The sequence below is a fragment of the Fusarium subglutinans genome, assembly GCF_013396075.1.
Source record: "Fusarium subglutinans strain NRRL 66333 chromosome Unknown NRRL66333_c0000025, whole genome shotgun sequence".
NCBI lineage: Eukaryota > Fungi > Ascomycota > Sordariomycetes > Hypocreales > Nectriaceae > Fusarium > Fusarium subglutinans.
In genome coordinates, this window is record NW_023502088.1 from 92,804 (window position 1) to 109,720 (window position 16,917).

The window sequence follows — 16,917 nt, forward strand, 5'->3', positions numbered from 1 at the left end:
GTGTTAATGGAAGCCTTTTTCGAGACTAGGTTTTATCCAAGGCTACTGCTACTCTGCAGTTGGTGAGTACAAACGCACTATAAAAATAAAGTATAAAGTATAAACCAAATGCACCTTTCACATTCTTTATGATGCAAATAAGACGCCTCAAAATTCATTGATCCAGGTACTCAAGTACCGTGCTGATTTGTCTCATTGGAGTCCCTTCAGATATCTGGATAAAACCACCCACTTTCGGTCCAGATACGGATGAATCTTTCGGCACAAATATGTACCTGATCTGTATTCATATCTAAGTCTTTTCAAGTCCGATCACTGGGGCTAATTCCCCCTACAGTTCAGCTAGTGGCGATACAATCAAACCTACCTCGATATTAGATTCCACGAATTTATATATACACATCATGACCTATGCAAAGCCCAAACTTTAGTGTGTTGCTGGTGCTCCGTATGTTCTGGGCTCTTACATGGTCAGTTGGATTAGGTAACCCTGACACCCCTCCATCCCCTGTTAAATTTATCAGGCACTAGCGCGGGGGTCTTGAGCTCCCTGACGTACAGCGCCAATAACCACGTTGCGACTCTGGAACCAAATATATCATTCGTCTACAAACAGCAATATTTTCGACCTGTACATATGTCGATTCTCCTCAAGTAGGGTGTTGAAAGCTCAAGTCCCAATAAAATTTCTAGGCTTTGCGACACTGGAATGAATTTTCTCAAATCTGCCGTGGCCTCGGCCATTGCACAAGGCCCTCCCTTTCCATATAACTTTGGCGACAAGGTTGATATCGATGAGTCTATCTGGACACTGTACAATGGTACCAAGAGGGTGAGCTCAACGTCGCAGAGCGCACAACGTGGACCTGCTGACAATCTCTGAATAGGAAGATGGTTCAAACTGCAGCATCTTTTCCTTCGATATCACCACCAACCGATCTCAACTCCCCCTAGCCAAGAATGCCCTAAAGAAGCTCCGAACACTACGGCACCCAGGCGTGATCAAACTTCTAGATGCGGTCGAGGTATAGCAAGACTTTCGGTTGGTTTAAGGGCATTCCGCTTATAACATCTGGCAGACGGAGACGTATATCTACATTGCGACCGAACGAGTAGTACCCTTACGATGGCACGTTCGAAGAAAGAGTCTCAGCCCTGAGACGATAAAATGGGGCTTGCATAGCGTTGCGGTACGACTTGTTATGCTATTATTTTGATCGATATTAATAACGTCACAGCGCACTATAAAATTCATCAATGAAGACGCTTCCTCGATCCACGGCAGCATCAAAGTTGGATCGATATATACTTCAGAGAGTGGCGAGTGGAAGCTCGGTGGCTTTGATGTTCTCAGCAGCCTCAAGGACGATGAGTCAATAATATATGCAAGACGTCCCCAGATAGGTGCCCGCGTACTCAGGCTAACATATTAATAGACATACGGTAGCTTGGTACCTGATGCGGGTCGATATTCTCCTCCAGAGTTGGCACGAGGCGGATGGGATGTTATCAAGAAGAACCCCCACACAGCAGTAGACGCATTCAATCTTGGAACATTGATCTTTGAAGTTTTCAACGGCGATTACAATGGAGCTGATCAGGCTGGCCAAACGAAGAGCATCCCCCCTTCAATGCAGTCCAGTTATAAGCGTCTGTGTAACGCAAACCCAAAGGCTCGGATCAGTGTGGGAGCTTTCCTTGATCAAGGCAACCGAAATGGCTCTTTCTTTGACAGTTCTCTCATCAAGCTGACTGAGGGTATCGATAACCTGGACATTAAGACGGCAGATGAACGAGAAGAGTTCCTTAGGTACATCTTCAACTCCTTCCATACCTCGAAATTGCTAATAACTTGAACAGTGGACTGGACGAACTAAGCGATGACTTCCCAGAAGAGTTCTTCAAGCTAAAGGTTATGCCGGAGCTGATGAAGTCTGCTGAATTCGGTGGCGGTGGCCCTAGGGCTGTATCCGTAGTTCTCAAAATCGCATCTAAACTTCCCAAGGACGACTTCGACTCAAAGATTACACCGTTCATTATTCGCCTGTTTGGAAATCCCGATCGAGCTATTCGAGTGTGCTTATTGGATAGCCTTCCTTTGATGATTGATCAGCTATCACAGAAGATCGTCAACGACAAGATCTTTCCACAATTGGTACAGTCTCTGTTGCTCTACTTCAATGCAAGGCTAACACATCCAGATCACTGGCTTCACTGACGTAACACCGGTGGTACGAGAACAAACATTAAAGTCTGTTTTGGTCATCATCACTAAGCTCTCGGACCGCACAATCAATGGTGACCTCCTCAAGCAACTTGCAAGAACCGCAAATGACGAACAACCGGGCATTCGAACAAATACAACTATCTGCTTGGGAAAGATTGCAAAGCACTTGGGTACTTCGTCCCGCTCAAAGGTCCTTATTGCAGCCTTCACTAGATCACTCAGAGATCCATTTGTACATGCTCGAAATGCTTCCTTAATGGCCTTGGGTGCCACTGCGGAGTACTTCACTGATGAGGATAGCGCATGTAGGATCTTGCCCGTTATCTCTCCTGCCTTGATTGATAAGGAGAAGATTGTTCGCGACTCTGCTACCCGTACTATGGATATATATCTCCAAAGGATCAAGAAGGCAGCTGCTGCCATGCCTGAAAGCGTTTTGCCTCCTCCTCAGACTAATGATGGCTCAGCTCCACGGATGAGCACCCCACAGCCAAACGAAAACACCCCCGGTGGCTGGGCAGGCTGGGCAATCTCTTCCTTCACAAACAAAATATCTGCGGCTGCAGGCGAAATCAACGCAGAGTCAGACTCCCGTGCTGCTTCCCCTGGTCCGGCGCCCTCACCTAACTCCGAGCCCAAGAAGCCGGCAACGAGCACCGCCTCGTCACTTCATCGCCAAGCAGTCAAATCTCCCCCAGCAACACTCTCGCGAAACTCTTCACATACCGCGAGTGTAGTGGCCGACTCATTCTTACCTGCCGACGATGGTGACGATGCTGGAGACTCATGGGGAGATATGAACGATGACTTCGACAGTTTCGACTCTCCCGGCCAATCCTCCAAACACCCTGCAACAACGACTGCATCTGCTGCCACTTTTGATGATGGCGAGCCTGATTTTGCTGGATGGTTGGCTGCGCAATCACAGAGAAAGCCCGCCAAGGCCTTGCCAAAGGGTTTATCAAAATCAGGTGCAGCTAAGAAGCCTGCGGCTAAATCGGCTGCGAAACCAATTGCTGCGAAAAAGATTGATATGAAGCCGAAGGAGACAGAGGACGATGATGGTTGGGGCGATGGCTGGTAATAATAGACTCAAGAGTCAGAGAGGTTTGAGGAGTTGGCACCTTTCATGAAATATCACTTTGCCATAACCGCTGCCCTTAGTTAGGGAGCATCAGGATACCATTCTCGAGCATATATGGGTATGTCGATTGTTGATTGAAGCATTCATAATATTTTATTTTGACACAAATAGACACTGCCATCTGGTAACACCCACGACACTAGCTATAAGTGCTTTAAGATAGGAAAATATTTTCAATCCCTAGGTATTCATGCTGAAGGTCAATCAACATCCTACTCCGTAGCTCCAGACCGATTGCTCACCGAGGTGAGCATTGCGCCCCACTAAAATCGCTCACCTTGATTTTTATTTTTCCCCACCAGAGCCAACAGTGTTCAACTCTCTCGCTCCAACCTTCTTCCTGCGCAACCACCAGATTCCATCTCAACGTCCCTCAGAATGGCTCAAGGCACAGTCAAAAAGCTCGGACGAGCAACTCCGGCCAAGATTACACACTCAAAGCGACAAGCATCGAAAGTGCATAAACCCAAGAAGTCAAAAGCGAATGTCGACAAGGTGCACAAGAAATTCACAAGCGGCATGACGGCGCGCACTGAAGCGCTGCTCGGTGAGCGTGCAGGACATCTGGAATTGCTTGGACAAGGAAAGAAGAAGACGGACAAAAAGACGACTCAAAAGGGCGGCTCGAAGAAATTTGGTTAAGGATTATGTGATGATACCGAAGGCGAACGATGATCGAACTTTTTTTATGTCTAAACGAGTGACTGGGCCTCCCTCACAACTGCGCACCAACGACGGCCTCCACAGACAGGCACGACTAAATACGCGAGTTATCTCACTTAATGGACTTTACGATGGGATACCTCCCAAGGATTTCCGAGCATCTTGTAATTCGGAATCCTGAAGTTCCTACCGACCCAACGGCTTTTTGTTTTTGGAGGGCTCAATCACGGAACCAGTCACCGTCACTTCTTTGCTGCTGCTACAAGGGCATGCCTAGGGGAAAGGACATATACTAAAGTCATCCTCTACCTTTCCACGAAGAGTGGTCGAGTGGTATCTACCTATAAACCTATGAACCTCAAAACCGCTCCTAAAATCCTTCCTCCCTCGGCCACTCTTCGTTTTTCGTCGCGAGTTCGAATCCTGCAGCCTTTCTCTATTTTTGCTATAGACTAAAGCCAAGAGCAAACTTATTCACCACTACACCCATTCTTAAGGCTTCTGATCTCCATAAACCTATAGCAAACTGTTTGTTTGCAAACGTGGCACTAGATACGCCATCTGTCCTTCTCATGTCGAGAGGCATATTATGTCCCAAGCAGTTACTTGCCAACATACGCCTTGTCCCTAGTTAATAAGTTAGCGATATAATCAATCATGACCAGCTGCATCAACTTACATATTGCAAATCTCAACCAATATGCCATTTTCCACGGCAAAGAGGTGTCAGTTTAGCGAAGCAGACTTACTGAATGTCCTCATCCAAGGCATTGTTCTTGCCATTGTCAACTTGATGATGATATGTAGCTGCAATTTGGCAACAGTGCTTGTGCACTGTTCTCGATAACAGTCTTGAAAATGTCAGACTCGAGAAAGGCGCTGATGACTGCTTGTTCGAATCGTCCCACCTCATTCTGGATAGAGCCCTGACCAGAGTCCTTAATCTCGCTCTTCAACTGAAATATGTTGCTTGAGATTTCATTGAGGCGCTCCTCCATAACACCCATCTTCTGATCCAACTTCGCTGAGTTTTCAACGAGGATTTCAAGAAGGGAATTCGCGTCTCCATAGGCATGATCGACATTTTTCAGGATCGGAACCAGATTATTGGCACGTTCTGTCTGTAGTTTCGCCTCAAGCGCCATGCTGCATTTGATCTCATTGGCCATGATTGTGAGTTTCACGAGATCATTGGCAGCAGACTCGGAGTTGAGCAGAATCCTGCGAAACTCTTGCGCAAATGCCTCTACAGTTTCCACATTGGGGCCAGCCGGGAAGACAGGACCTGGTATATCAAAGCGGATGTTCCCAAGCTCAACGGAGGATCTTTGAAGAGATCTCAGACAGAGCCGTCAGACTCGACGTCAATCGTGGCAGCCATCGTGAACCGCGTGCGTAGATATCCTAACTGGCCGGCGATTGTCAGTCAAGATGATCAAGAAGTAGCACGCGGCTCTTGCTTACCTTTGCGAGAATACCACGGTCAAAGCCGTAGAGTATGAGTTGTCAAGGCTACAGGCTAGGGGAGGAAAGAATATTCAGGAAGTTGATCCTAAATGACAAAAAGACTTAGGTAACTTAGGATAACTTTAGGGTAACTTTGCTAAACTTGGGATATCTTTTGCTAAGTTTATTTTTGATACCCTATATCCAGGTATGAGTTTTCTTGCCCCCCAAGAGGATGAAGTTACCATGCATGTAGTGTTGCGTTGGTGAAGAGTTCAGGTTGGAGTGGAGGTGCGGGGTGTGGTGGATAGATATAAACAATCACACTGGTACTCCTGCTGGCTTAGGGGCATACCATCATGAACTCGAATTTTTAATAGCAAATGCATACGAAATAAGGAGTCTCGAAAAAATTGCACTCAAGGCTACAGGTGTTCCCCATTAGACCCACTTGACCGCCGCTGACTTTCTTCTGTTTCTCCTTCGGCTTCCTTCGAAGTACTCAGATGCCCACCGTTGTAGCTCTTTTGTAATCCGTAATATGCCCTGCATTTCGGCTTGTCTCTCCAGCCATAGAAACTTGTCTTGGTTCGGGCATGACCACATTCGCAACAAACATGTCGATTGCCTTGGGCTACCCATTGTGCATGGACAGACTTATCACCATATACTATTTCTGCTGGTGGACTTCTGTTTATATTGGAAGCAAGACAGGCATCTCCGGTTAGTAGCTCGTCCATGTATAAGATTTGTGTAGATGCGGTCTGTGATAAGGTTGTAGGAGGTTAAAAGAGGCTTGTGTTCTTCAACCCATGCAGCATCAGCGTCATTTGTTGGGCGTGCGTTCTTGGTGCATCTTGCGCATTTGGAAGCGTCCAGCCAGCCAGCCCAGCCTAGGGAGATGGCTTTCGTCTGGTCGTAGTTCACGACAAGTCCCATAGACGTCATGACTTCCTTGATATAACCATTCCTGATGTTTTGCAAAAGGGTTTCCACTGTGCGGGTTGGGGTCTTCCTCTCCATACTTGATCCTGTGCTTGTAACATGCGACACATCGTGACTCGGGCCTGAAACCCCTGAAGGCATTGCGGCCGGGCCGGCGTGGTTCTTCGCAAAGAGGGTTTTGATAAACATCTGGATGACCTATGTCGACCCAGAATAGTTGATGATCAATCAGACTAACGAATTCTCCAGGTTGCTTTTCGTATCCGTGTGCATTCCGCCAATTCGTAAACTTAGGGCCTCTATCCTAAATCATAAAAAGACTTGGGTAAATTTAGGTAAACTTAGGTAAGAGTTTAGACTATTTGGTTATTTCTGAAACCTAAACTTAGGGTCTTGACATTTTCTTGCTCCCTGCTAACCATACTCCCAAAAGCAGCGTACAACCCATGCTGTTGTCACACAAACACGACCCCCTCGATGACTCTCCTTGAACCTGCGGAGCCATATATCTTATATGCCATGCATATCACAATGATTTGTCTTCCTTGACGACTGCGGGATCACCAGTCCGAATGGCACAGTCAACTTATGGCGATTTATCCATTCCAAAAAACCAGCCTCGGTTGATCAAACCCCTATACCCACGCACGACCTTTCTTGATACCTAGACCTCAACAGTTGTTGATGTCGAACACCTTTCCCTCTGCCGCGTGAGTCAAGATAGAAGTCACCACCCTGAAATCTCTGGCGACATCCACCATCCAGTTGGACACGGCCATTCGCACAGCCTTCTCTCCCTTCCAGCTTGTGCCACTCACATACATCTGCCGGGTCTCATTGATCTTCTGAACTAGCTCATCATTCAAAGTAGAATTCTTAGCGCGGAAAAGCACAATCATGAAGATCTCATTCAAGTTAGCACCGTCATCGGGGAGTAGCTCGTAGTACTCCGAGTCCCTCAAGAACGCAGCGACTCGGCGGGATAAAGCAGTCATGTTGGCCAGCAAATTTGCCATACCTGGTCGACCTTCACTGAGGAGAACAGCGTATGCGGGAAGGGCACGGAACCGCCGTGAGTTCTCCAGGCCAATATTCAGAGGCGAGGGAATGGTGGACGCCCCTCCCGTGGAGAGGTATGCTGCATTGGGGTTGGTGAAGACGGATTGAAGGATAGCAGGTGATCGCGTGAGGAACATGCCGCAGTCATAGGGCTGATCAAGTTAGCGATTCAAGTTAACACCAGGCACAGTCAAGCCGGAATGGCATGGAATACTCACGACATTGAGAAGCTTGTGTCCGTCAACGGTGATACTGTCCGCTAACTCGATGCCGTCAACACGATCGCGAAGAATTTTGTAGTCGTCCTCTTCGGGAAGAGCACGAGCAAAGATACCAAAGGCTGGTATGTTAGGATGAACTGTATCCTGCAAAAGGGTTGGATCTTACCTCCATCGACATGAATCCAAGCTCCATACTTGTCCGCCAACTCCCTTACTTTACGCATCTCTTCAACCCCCGTTAAAGCATATCGCCCGGTGTTGACCTCTCCAGCGCTTAATACAATAACACTTGCTGTATCTTTCTTCTGAAGTGCTGTTTCCAAAGCCTCAAGGTCCAATCTCCATGGCTCACTATCGCTGAGTCTCAGCTCTTTCACAGCCCCTCGCCCGAAGCCGACGACACTCGCGGCCTTGGACAACGAGCTATGGCCTGAACTTGTGAGGATCTGGAGCTCCCTGACGCCAGCAGAAAGACAGGCTGCAAGCAAGCCGACTTCACCAATACTCTGCCCGCGTTTTTCCAAGATTGCTTCGCGCCCACATGCAAGTCCGAGAACGTTGCTGCCCGTAGCTCCAGTTGTGAATGTGCGACCTTTCCAATCTCCAAGTCTTAGTAGCGAAACGAGCATCTCCAAAGCTGCATCCTCCAATATAGTGGCAATTGTCTGCGCTGGCAGATGGACCTGGACATTCTGATCCAGGCGGGAGACTACATTGTCTGCCCACTCAGCAATAGGAAGAGTACCACCGGTGACAAACCCGTAGTAACGGGACGAACTGCCCTGGCCGTTACACGCGGGAACAATGTCCTGTATGATGTGTCGTACAACATCTTCCTGTGAGACACCTCGTAGGTAGTCCTCCGAACCAGGCCGAGGGAGCTTGGCTTCCGCGGTCTGAATGGCAGATAACTCGGGGAGAGTAGGTGCCGGAGCGGAGCCGGGCTCGGGGCCGTGGCGACGGGATAAACGGGTCCGTTGGACGTCGAGATTGAACAAGTCACTCATTCTTGCCCAGACTGTATTTCAAAATGATGGTTATGTTATAAATGCCTCGAGAAATTGTCTAACTTCAGGCAGGTTTAAGGAACATGAGTCACTCAATTTACCGCTATCTCACACCGTTCATGTAAGCCTCCCCACTTGTCTTCGCCCCTTAAGCCGCAGCTTGCGGCACGATCCTTCGACAATAGACGATAATTGTCACGGTGTTTACTCGTGTCGTTATCTCGGCCAACTTATCCGATGCTCCTTCGGGAGGTGGATTAGCCCGATACAAACGTTTCCGAACTCAGAGAGACTTATATAATGACACGCAATGGATTCAAGTTCTCGGTCCATATCATTGTTTTTTTTACTCTATGGCCTGGTATGTCCTGCTGTCAAACCATCCGCCACTTGCTTCTAGACTGAGATCTTTGAACTCGATACAAGTCCACCTATATAGTGTAGCTTAATCCAACATGTGGTATGCGCCATGCCAAAATCAAATTAAATCAAATCAGAGAAAAGTGCAGGCTGCCGCCTTTGAGTCCCAGAGTTGGGCATCTCTCTATAGCTTGGCGCTCTCGCCAACAGCGCCAATCTTGAGGTCCTTGCCATACTTTGCCAGGACATGTTCGTTGTGGTACTTCCAGAAGGCCTTGGTAGCGTTCTTTCCAGACCAGCGCTTCAGGATCTTAGCACCACCGGGGTGTTCGTCGATGAACTCTGCGGGTGTTTGTCAGCTTTGTTCTGCGAGTTTGGGCTCGGTGGTCGTACTGGTCACGTCGTAAACGTCATTCTCAACAATGAGCCAGAAACCGTTGGCCTCATCCTTGTGCTTTCCAACCTCAGCGGTAGTATATGTCTCGGACATCTTGGTAGGTAGGTAGTTATAGAAGTCGAATTACAAGGGAAATGAGAAGTCGATGAAAGAATTGAGCTGTGAATGAAAGCGTAGGTGATAAGTGAATAAATCAAGTTGATGAGCTTGGAAAACAAGGAGTTCTTTCCGGGGCGCCGTCGGCAGGTGGGGGGGTCTTGCCTCGGTTCACGGTCACGAGCAGCACTTTCACCCATTGTAGGAGCCTGGGGACCGGGGGAGCTGGGGAAGTACGCTAGGAAAGCCACTAAGTCGGGGAGTCTGCACCTATCACAGGGAGGCAATTGTCAACTTTCACAAGGAAGCACTCGATTTGAAGCTCCAGTTGGTCCCATCGGCACCTGGTACACAATATGGCCCTATTGGAGTCGGGATGAGCTAGGTATCTATCTACCTTGAATGCTGCAGCAGATTGTTGATGTATATCTCCAGATTATTTGCAGAAACTGAGCAAATGCGTTCTGACCTAAAACTCAAGGTCCTTTGCAGTACGCCGTCTTCTGTGTACTCTTATGTTATCTTGGCGCTCTATACCCTTTATTCGTTGGCTCATAAACGCTGGTAAGCTTATTATTAAACGACAACTGTGGTAGATCTTCTTCGGATCGCGTCACGGAATCGGTCCGCAAACGCTGCTGTTCCACGACAATCACTCTCTGCTCGCTTCTCGAGAGCCTTTGGCAGCCATTCACTAATTTTTACAATCCGATTCTCGTTCTACGTCTCGTCAGTTCGGCTGAATCTCTCAGCAGCATGCGCTAGACTTACGGATGGATGAGTGCTCAGCATTTCTGGGGCTTCTTCTCCGCTGGCATGCTGAAGTGCGTGCATTCGCTGCCAGAAGCCCAAAGCTGCGCGAGGGTCATAACATGCTTCGGCCATCATCATTAGGCCGATGTAGTCTGCCTCGCTTTCCTGCTTTCGACCCATGGGAAGGTAGAAGAGCAGATCTTGTAGGTAATATCCTCCCACGACATTCCAGAGTCCAAACAGTGCAAGACCAGGCAGGGCTCCAGCGAGGAAGAACAAACTTCCAGCTGTAAGATTTCCTACCCATGCAGCAGAGAGGCGCTCTGCTGCATGAGAGGCTGTATTATGCGCGATCTCGTGCCCTAGTACTGCTGCGAGAGCATCCTCACTGCGGCAGACGTTGATAATACCGCTATGCACAAACACTTTACCCCCAGGGAGGACAAAGGCGTTTGCTGTTCCTATGACCAAAGGTCAGCAAACCGATAGTCGCTGCACATGATCGCCAAAACGTACTATTATCAGCTATCACGAAGATCTCCCAATTGAGGTCCGCCATGCCGCTCACGGGGATTAACTTCTTCATTACCCTCCTGACCAAGATGGTCCTTGGATCCCATTCGGATAGAAAATGACCACCTTGCGCTCTGACCTGCTCAATGACCTGTGCAGCTGCTTTCGAATGCGCGCGTGCGACCATAGAATCAGAGAGGAAATTGAATCTTCGACGGCCCGTGACCGGCACGGTTTGGGAGTTGTAGAAGTAGAAACCAATGGCGGCGAGAACGGTTGTTATCACGGTGAGACGTGAATTACGACTACTGCCTGCTTGTGTGAACTTGCGCGCTGCGCGATGTGGGACGAGGGGTCGCGCAGCTTGTAGGCGCTCTTGTAGTTCTCGTTCGGAATGTTGTTGGGGGCGATAATGGCATTGCGAGAAGGTCCTACGACGAGAGATAGAGGATATAGCGGTGCGATGAATAAGGAAAATGGCAGGACGGCTTATGCTCAGTGACGACTTTTGAAGTAAACGAGGGGCAGTCATTGTCGGATTCGGCGGCCAGCGTGATTCGGTCAATTGTCGTGCTGTTACCCCGAATTTGTCCTTTAATCAGAAGTACCGTAGCGATAGATCGAGCAATTATCACGAAACAAGCGGACCGCGGAGCTGGCGATTTCGTGCTTGTTGTGTGTTGCTTTGTCTCGTGATAGGTATTAGTTCAGCACAAGTTAGAAGAAGCTCCATGGTTTGCGTCATGATCAGTGTGCAGGCATTTCCGCTATCGGGGACCTGTGCTAAGCGATAAAAGTTTAGTGGGTCTGTAGACTAATTTATTTTGGTGGCTTGGGGGGCCCTCGGCTAATAGCGCTGACGGCTGGCTATAACTTCAGTATTACACCAACGCTCTTAAGTAAGAAAAATGCAATGAAATTATTTACCTCCTTCTCATCATCAAACCTCATAGATTTCTATAGAAAAATAACAAGACGGAAGTCTTAGTACTTTCTTCCATGATATGGAAGACTCCACTGTCTTCACGGTCTTCTTTGGTGACAGTTGTTGCAGCCCGCCGTAATATTGTTTCCGTTGTAGGAATCCTTGGGCTCAACATCCACTCATGAACACACGAGCGTATAGCTCTGCAATTGTTGCCAATGAATAACAGATCAGTCAGATCGTCACATGTCCCTAGCACTTAATAAAGGATACACTTCCCTTCATTCGTACCAAGAAGATCTTTATCCGTATCTAGTGGTCGGTGTGTCTGATGTTTGGTATTTCCGAATAGTATCACGAACTATACTAACAAATTTGCTTCCCCATCACAAACCCAACAGCTGACATTTAGATTCAAGCTTTACTATCACACAGGGACTTTCGTCATATAAAATCAACGGCTTGTTGTTGTAGGCATATGACCCGGAAACTACGGGCTTGGCCTGACCACCACGCGATGGAGCATCTTCACCATAGATAGCTCATTTCAGGGCAACCCTGACATCATCTCAGCAACCTAACCTCAGTATAAGCTCCCTGATAAATTCCAAACACCAATTTTGCACCTCTTTGTCCTAGTTTGAGCTCGTAATCATTCCCTGGAGGTCAGACTTTGGCTTACACCATCCTCGTTTGCTAACATGATACTAGCTTCTTTGAGTAGCTTTGAATCCTGCATCACACCAAGAGGGTCTCGTTTTGCAGGCCCTCTTATCAAACATCGCGTCACATTGGTGTGGGCGCAACGGCAGCGAACCACACATTCAACGACTTATAGTCGAGTGTGTAAGCTCTATCGTTACGCTATCAGTCTCTTTCTCACTCTCTATTCAGGGGTATAAAAGGAGCTCTCCATCTTTGAACTGCTGCGACCCAAAAGCAATTCTTATCCTCTATCATATTCTCATAACGATTGCCTGCTTTATTTGATACCAAAAACAAGATGGGTGAATTCGTCAACGGCGAGCCTGACTTGGGCACCATCAAACCTTCATTCACCTCTTCATCCGAACCTGAAAATTCTCAGTCAAAGTCCCTCATCCAGGCTTTATCCTTGGAGCCCCATATCGAGGGGGGCTACTTCCGCCAAACCGATACAAATCCTATCACCATTCCTTCACCGTATTCATCCGAAGCTCTCTCCCACGAAACTCTAGCTCTTTCGGGCCCTGCTCGTGAAGGTTACAGGGCGGATACACGACGTCTCTCTACCACCATTTACTACCTGCTAACCCCGCGCCATGCTCAGGGGAACTTCCATCGCAACCGCAGCCGCGTTATTCATACCTTGCATCGTGGACGGGGACGCTATGTACTCATCCACCCCGATGGGCGCATCGAGTCTTTTATTGTCGGGAATGCGGTTGAACGAGGCGAGCGTATACAATGGATCGTCGAAGGTGATGTCTGGAAGGCAAGTTACTTGCTCCCCAACGAGCCAGACATCGACCATGAGTCAAATAGGGAGGAAACAGGTGGTCTTCTGATCTCAGAGACGGTTGTCCCTGGCTTTGAATACCACGACCATGCATTCCTTACCCAACAAGGAATTCGTGAACTACTCAACGAACAGCAAGCCCGCGGACTGGACTGGCTCGTGAGAAGATCTGAGTAAATGTTTGATGGCAGTGATTAAGACCGACTTTTGTGAAAGAGGAGAAAGTTGAAGAAGAAACGAGTCCCTTCTGTAGAATTTTTGGAAATGTGTTCTGTCGTGTGACAATCTCATCGCCATTGATTACATACTCCGAGCTTTAGAACAGGTGGCTATCAAAAGTGTAGGTCGGTATGATGTTGTCCCTAAACCCATACCAATACATTATTCTAGTCATGTGCATCGTATCGACATTATTGGGTATCGTGGATATGAAAAGCCAAAGTCGTCCCCATTGTCGCTATGCATCGTTCGTGTGGTGGTGCTTTATCGGTGTTGGAATTAGTCCTCCTGGACCCCGTTTGCCAGGCTCCCTTCCTCAGCCATTAAAACTCAATGAGTGGTGGTAGTTCGTTTCAGTCCCCGGTTTTTTCTCTTCATGTAAATGGCACTCGTGTGACAGGCCGTTCGCCTGGGAATGGCTTCCTGCCAATGACGACGTGTATTGGTATATAAGCGTGAATCCGCGTATCGATCAGCTCTCGTCGGACATCAACCAGTGCCACCTACGATTTCAAGTCAAATAAATCCGAGAAAATTTAGCAGTCTGCTTACCTCAATCTGCGCAGGAGTTCTCTCGTAGACGCGGTTGAAGAGTGTGAAAGAGAAGCCGCTGAGGCCCATCAAGAAATTCCTTTCCCACATGCGCCCAAGTTCCTTTAGGCGTTCATCCTTTGGCCAGCCATTCATGGGCATTTTGAAGATCCGCTCTTGAACGTCAACAAAACCCGCCTGCACATATGCCTCACGAACATGGGCAGCCACATTGGTTGGCCGGCCCACCAATGCTGAAGCTTCGTTGATTTCGCGGAACCATGTTGCAAGAGGTCCGTTCGGTGGAAGGCTTTCATCATCAGACATTATAATGGCATCGTATTCCTGTGACTCGAACCACCCTCCTGGTTTCAGTGTTTGAAAGGCTTGGTCCGCAATCTGCTCCTTGAAGCTAGCCCAGCAGCCAGATGTGACACGGGTATGAATATAATCGAAAGACTGAGAGTAATCCCAAGGCTCAGAGCTAGAGAGCAGTAAGTTTCCAAAGGGTCATATGAGGTCTGGTTGTTGACGTACGAATCTTCGACGTAAAAGTTCACGTTTGGGGGTACCTTTCGAGGCTGTATTGGCGAAAGGTCGGTTGCGACGACTTCTGTTTCTGGAAACAAGTCGCCCATTTTAATTGCCCAGTCACCAGTGCCAGTAGCAATGTCGAGGATATTTACAGGCGGTGCCCTCCTTGACAGTGGCGCAAAGTAAAGACGCTCGCCAAAGAGTTTTACTAATGCTTCATTCTGCAAATCAAGTCGCTCACGCTCTAGTTGGTCGTTGGGAAACGCGTAGGCTAAACGGTGTCATTAGTGGATGAATGGTGGTGAATGGATAGGGAAAGCTTACAGCCAGCCCGGTAGGCATGATATGTGCGCCCAAATTCTTCTGGGAAATTCTGCACGCTGTCTGTCAGAGATTCAGAGTCTCTAATAGTTCTTGTTAGGCGGGATTAACACGATGAAGGTGCGCTATGGGGTTCGACAACTTACATGCCTTGAGCATCAGGCTACACAAAGTCAGCACGCCCTTGAGCCAAAGGTACAGAAGAGAAGTACATACATCAGGTTCAATAAAACTGTTCCCACCAGAATTTGAAGCGAAGCAGTTGAAAGTAAACTGGAAATGGTGAAGACTTGAAGGTGATGAGTTAGGCATACTGCCACGGCTTGGTGACTGAGCTGCCATTACAGCAGGCGCCATAAGATAGTCACAGTTATGTATGACAAGAATTGGGTATCAGGCAGGAGAACAGAAGCGGCTCTTGACTGAAATCATGAAGAGAAATCGCAACTCGATCTGGCGCTGAGAAACGCTGAGACTCATACGCTGTTGACTGTCCAAAAGGCTGAAAGATCCTGAAAGTCGTTCTGCTCCACGGCTTGGTAGTCAATTATGGATACCGATGCGGAGCCAAAATCTAATGGTGACATGAATCGAATATGTGTGCGGGTGATAATCGCGGACAAGAAACACGAGACAAATTCGACAAGGAGGTTCTCAGTGGTATCGTGGAGCTTGCAGCACAATGAGGGGAAGACGGGAGCAAAAGACGATCGACACTAGCTACTGAACCGTCTCTCTAGGAGGGACGCTTAGAGCGGCATCAGGAAGAAGTGATACGTAGTACCAGCGAGGTCAGGAGAGACCAGTAGGTAGGAGAGTCGGGAAATAGAAGCTAGTTATGGAAACGGAGAAGGGCGAGAAGCTTGAATGGAATCCCCGCTCTCTGTAGAAACACCAGAAGAAAAGGAGCCAAGCCGAGAAGAGCAATGCAATGCAATGCAGTAAAGTAAAGGACAGGGTCAGTTGAAAGGGAACGGGAAGCGACCCAAACACCTGGTGCGACCGAGGCTTGAGGAGTGGATTCAGTCAGGGTAGCTAGCTAGTTAGCTACCTTAGGAAAGGGGATCAAGAGGATGGCCATGGAGACAAGAGACGACGGGGTCAGGTAGCTTGGGACCCAGCAGCTTGGGACGGGTATCTAGCTCTCGGCTTTCTTGGCAAAGCCACAAAGCCCTACCATAATTGAATTGCAAGTGCAGGTGGAAGTGCAAGTGGAAGTGGAACAAGCGCTTGTTGCTGATGTGTCATTGGCATTGGATGTTGTGCTGTATTGGTGTGGTGACTACCCCGGTCTAAGTTAGAGCGCCTATGTACAAGAGGCGACCCATCCAGTCGGGAACTGGGATCCCAAAAGGTGAATCTTAAGTCGTGTTTGTAATACAGCCAGCCCATCACGCCATATACCTATTACATCCGGCAGCTGCCTACCTCTGATTCACCGAGTATTCGCCAAGCATATACACCCGTAATTAGGATATGAGAAGAGGAGGAGGAATGGTATGTCGGCAAAGGTATGCAAGTATGTGGCTGTCCACTAGAGACAAACGCGCATATACGATCCCTTTAGCTCACTGGTAATATTCCGATAAATGGGGCCGGGCATATCGGGAACCCCTTGTGAGGAGACAAAGTGAGGAAACAAGCAACGCTGGAGTCATTGCAGCGCAAGCAGAGCAATGTTCTGAGCCAGGACGCAAAAGACGTTTGGGCGTTTACTAAACCTTTTCAAATGTACTTTCGGTATTAGCGTTGTATCAAGTTATGCAAGGAGATGCCATTGGACACGGTAGTTCTTCTGAGCCTGCAAATGACTTCGGGTACGCAAAACAAACTCCCGTCGAGACCCTGGTCCCTTATCCCTCTCATTCATCAAGGGGCTTCGGGCGGTCCCAACGATGTGGGTGGGCTAGCTCAAGCCTAATGACTGGGCGCTGGGATAAAATCCGATGGCCTGGGTCGGACAAGGTGCAACCAACCGCCTTTCCGACGGCTTGGGAATGGTCACGATCCTTGTTCTCATGTTGGTGGATGTGTATCTTGAGAGAACTGTCTATTTAG

General features: G+C 48.3%; 6 protein-coding genes across 6 annotated transcripts; 2 read left to right on the forward strand and 4 right to left on the reverse strand.

Moving 5' to 3' along the window:
- Positions 1-709: 709 nt before the first annotated feature.
- Positions 710-4,013, forward strand: FSUBG_2794 (SCY1 kinase; the record flags this gene model as incomplete). The annotated part of the gene is made up of 10 exons (XM_036680605.1): positions 710-832; positions 888-1,025; positions 1,080-1,190; positions 1,239-1,372; positions 1,448-1,810; positions 1,861-2,155; positions 2,202-3,307; positions 3,396-3,429; positions 3,601-3,617; positions 3,674-4,013. The coding sequence occupies 10 exons, from the start codon at positions 710-712 to the stop codon at positions 4,011-4,013; spliced, it is 2,661 nt and encodes an 886-aa protein (XP_036541650.1).
- A 623-nt stretch (positions 4,014-4,636) lies between these two features.
- Positions 4,637-8,712, reverse strand: FSUBG_2795 (l diaminobutyrate decarboxylase; the record flags this gene model as incomplete). Its single annotated transcript, XM_036680606.1, has 8 exons — positions 4,637-4,661; positions 4,784-4,823; positions 4,870-5,360; positions 6,138-6,244; positions 6,291-6,623; positions 7,157-7,636; positions 7,703-7,824; positions 7,872-8,712. 8 exons carry the CDS (start codon positions 8,710-8,712, stop codon positions 4,637-4,639), a joined length of 2,439 nt encoding a protein of 812 aa, XP_036541651.1.
- A 544-nt stretch (positions 8,713-9,256) lies between these two features.
- Positions 9,257-9,562, reverse strand: FSUBG_2796 (cytochrome b5; the record flags this gene model as incomplete). The annotated part of the gene is made up of 2 exons (XM_036680607.1): positions 9,257-9,414; positions 9,466-9,562. 2 exons carry the CDS (start codon positions 9,560-9,562, stop codon positions 9,257-9,259), a joined length of 255 nt encoding a protein of 84 aa, XP_036541652.1.
- Positions 9,563-10,141: 579 nt separating this feature from the next.
- FSUBG_2797 (mitochondrial metalloendopeptidase OMA1) lies at positions 10,142-11,363 on the reverse strand (the record flags this gene model as incomplete). The annotated part of the gene is made up of 3 exons (XM_036680608.1): positions 10,142-10,285; positions 10,337-10,779; positions 10,835-11,363. 3 exons carry the CDS (start codon positions 11,361-11,363, stop codon positions 10,142-10,144), a joined length of 1,116 nt encoding a protein of 371 aa, XP_036541653.1.
- A 1,396-nt stretch (positions 11,364-12,759) lies between these two features.
- FSUBG_2798 (DUF985 domain protein) lies at positions 12,760-13,431 on the forward strand (the record flags this gene model as incomplete). Its single annotated transcript, XM_036680609.1, has 1 exon — positions 12,760-13,431. One exon carries the CDS (start codon positions 12,760-12,762, stop codon positions 13,429-13,431), a length of 672 nt encoding a protein of 223 aa, XP_036541654.1.
- A 416-nt stretch (positions 13,432-13,847) lies between these two features.
- FSUBG_2799 (methyltransferase) lies at positions 13,848-15,171 on the reverse strand (the record flags this gene model as incomplete). Its single annotated transcript, XM_036680610.1, has 6 exons — positions 13,848-13,976; positions 14,026-14,488; positions 14,542-14,809; positions 14,863-14,942; positions 15,006-15,022; positions 15,076-15,171. 6 exons carry the CDS (start codon positions 15,169-15,171, stop codon positions 13,848-13,850), a joined length of 1,053 nt encoding a protein of 350 aa, XP_036541655.1.
- Positions 15,172-16,917: the final 1,746 nt, after the last annotated feature.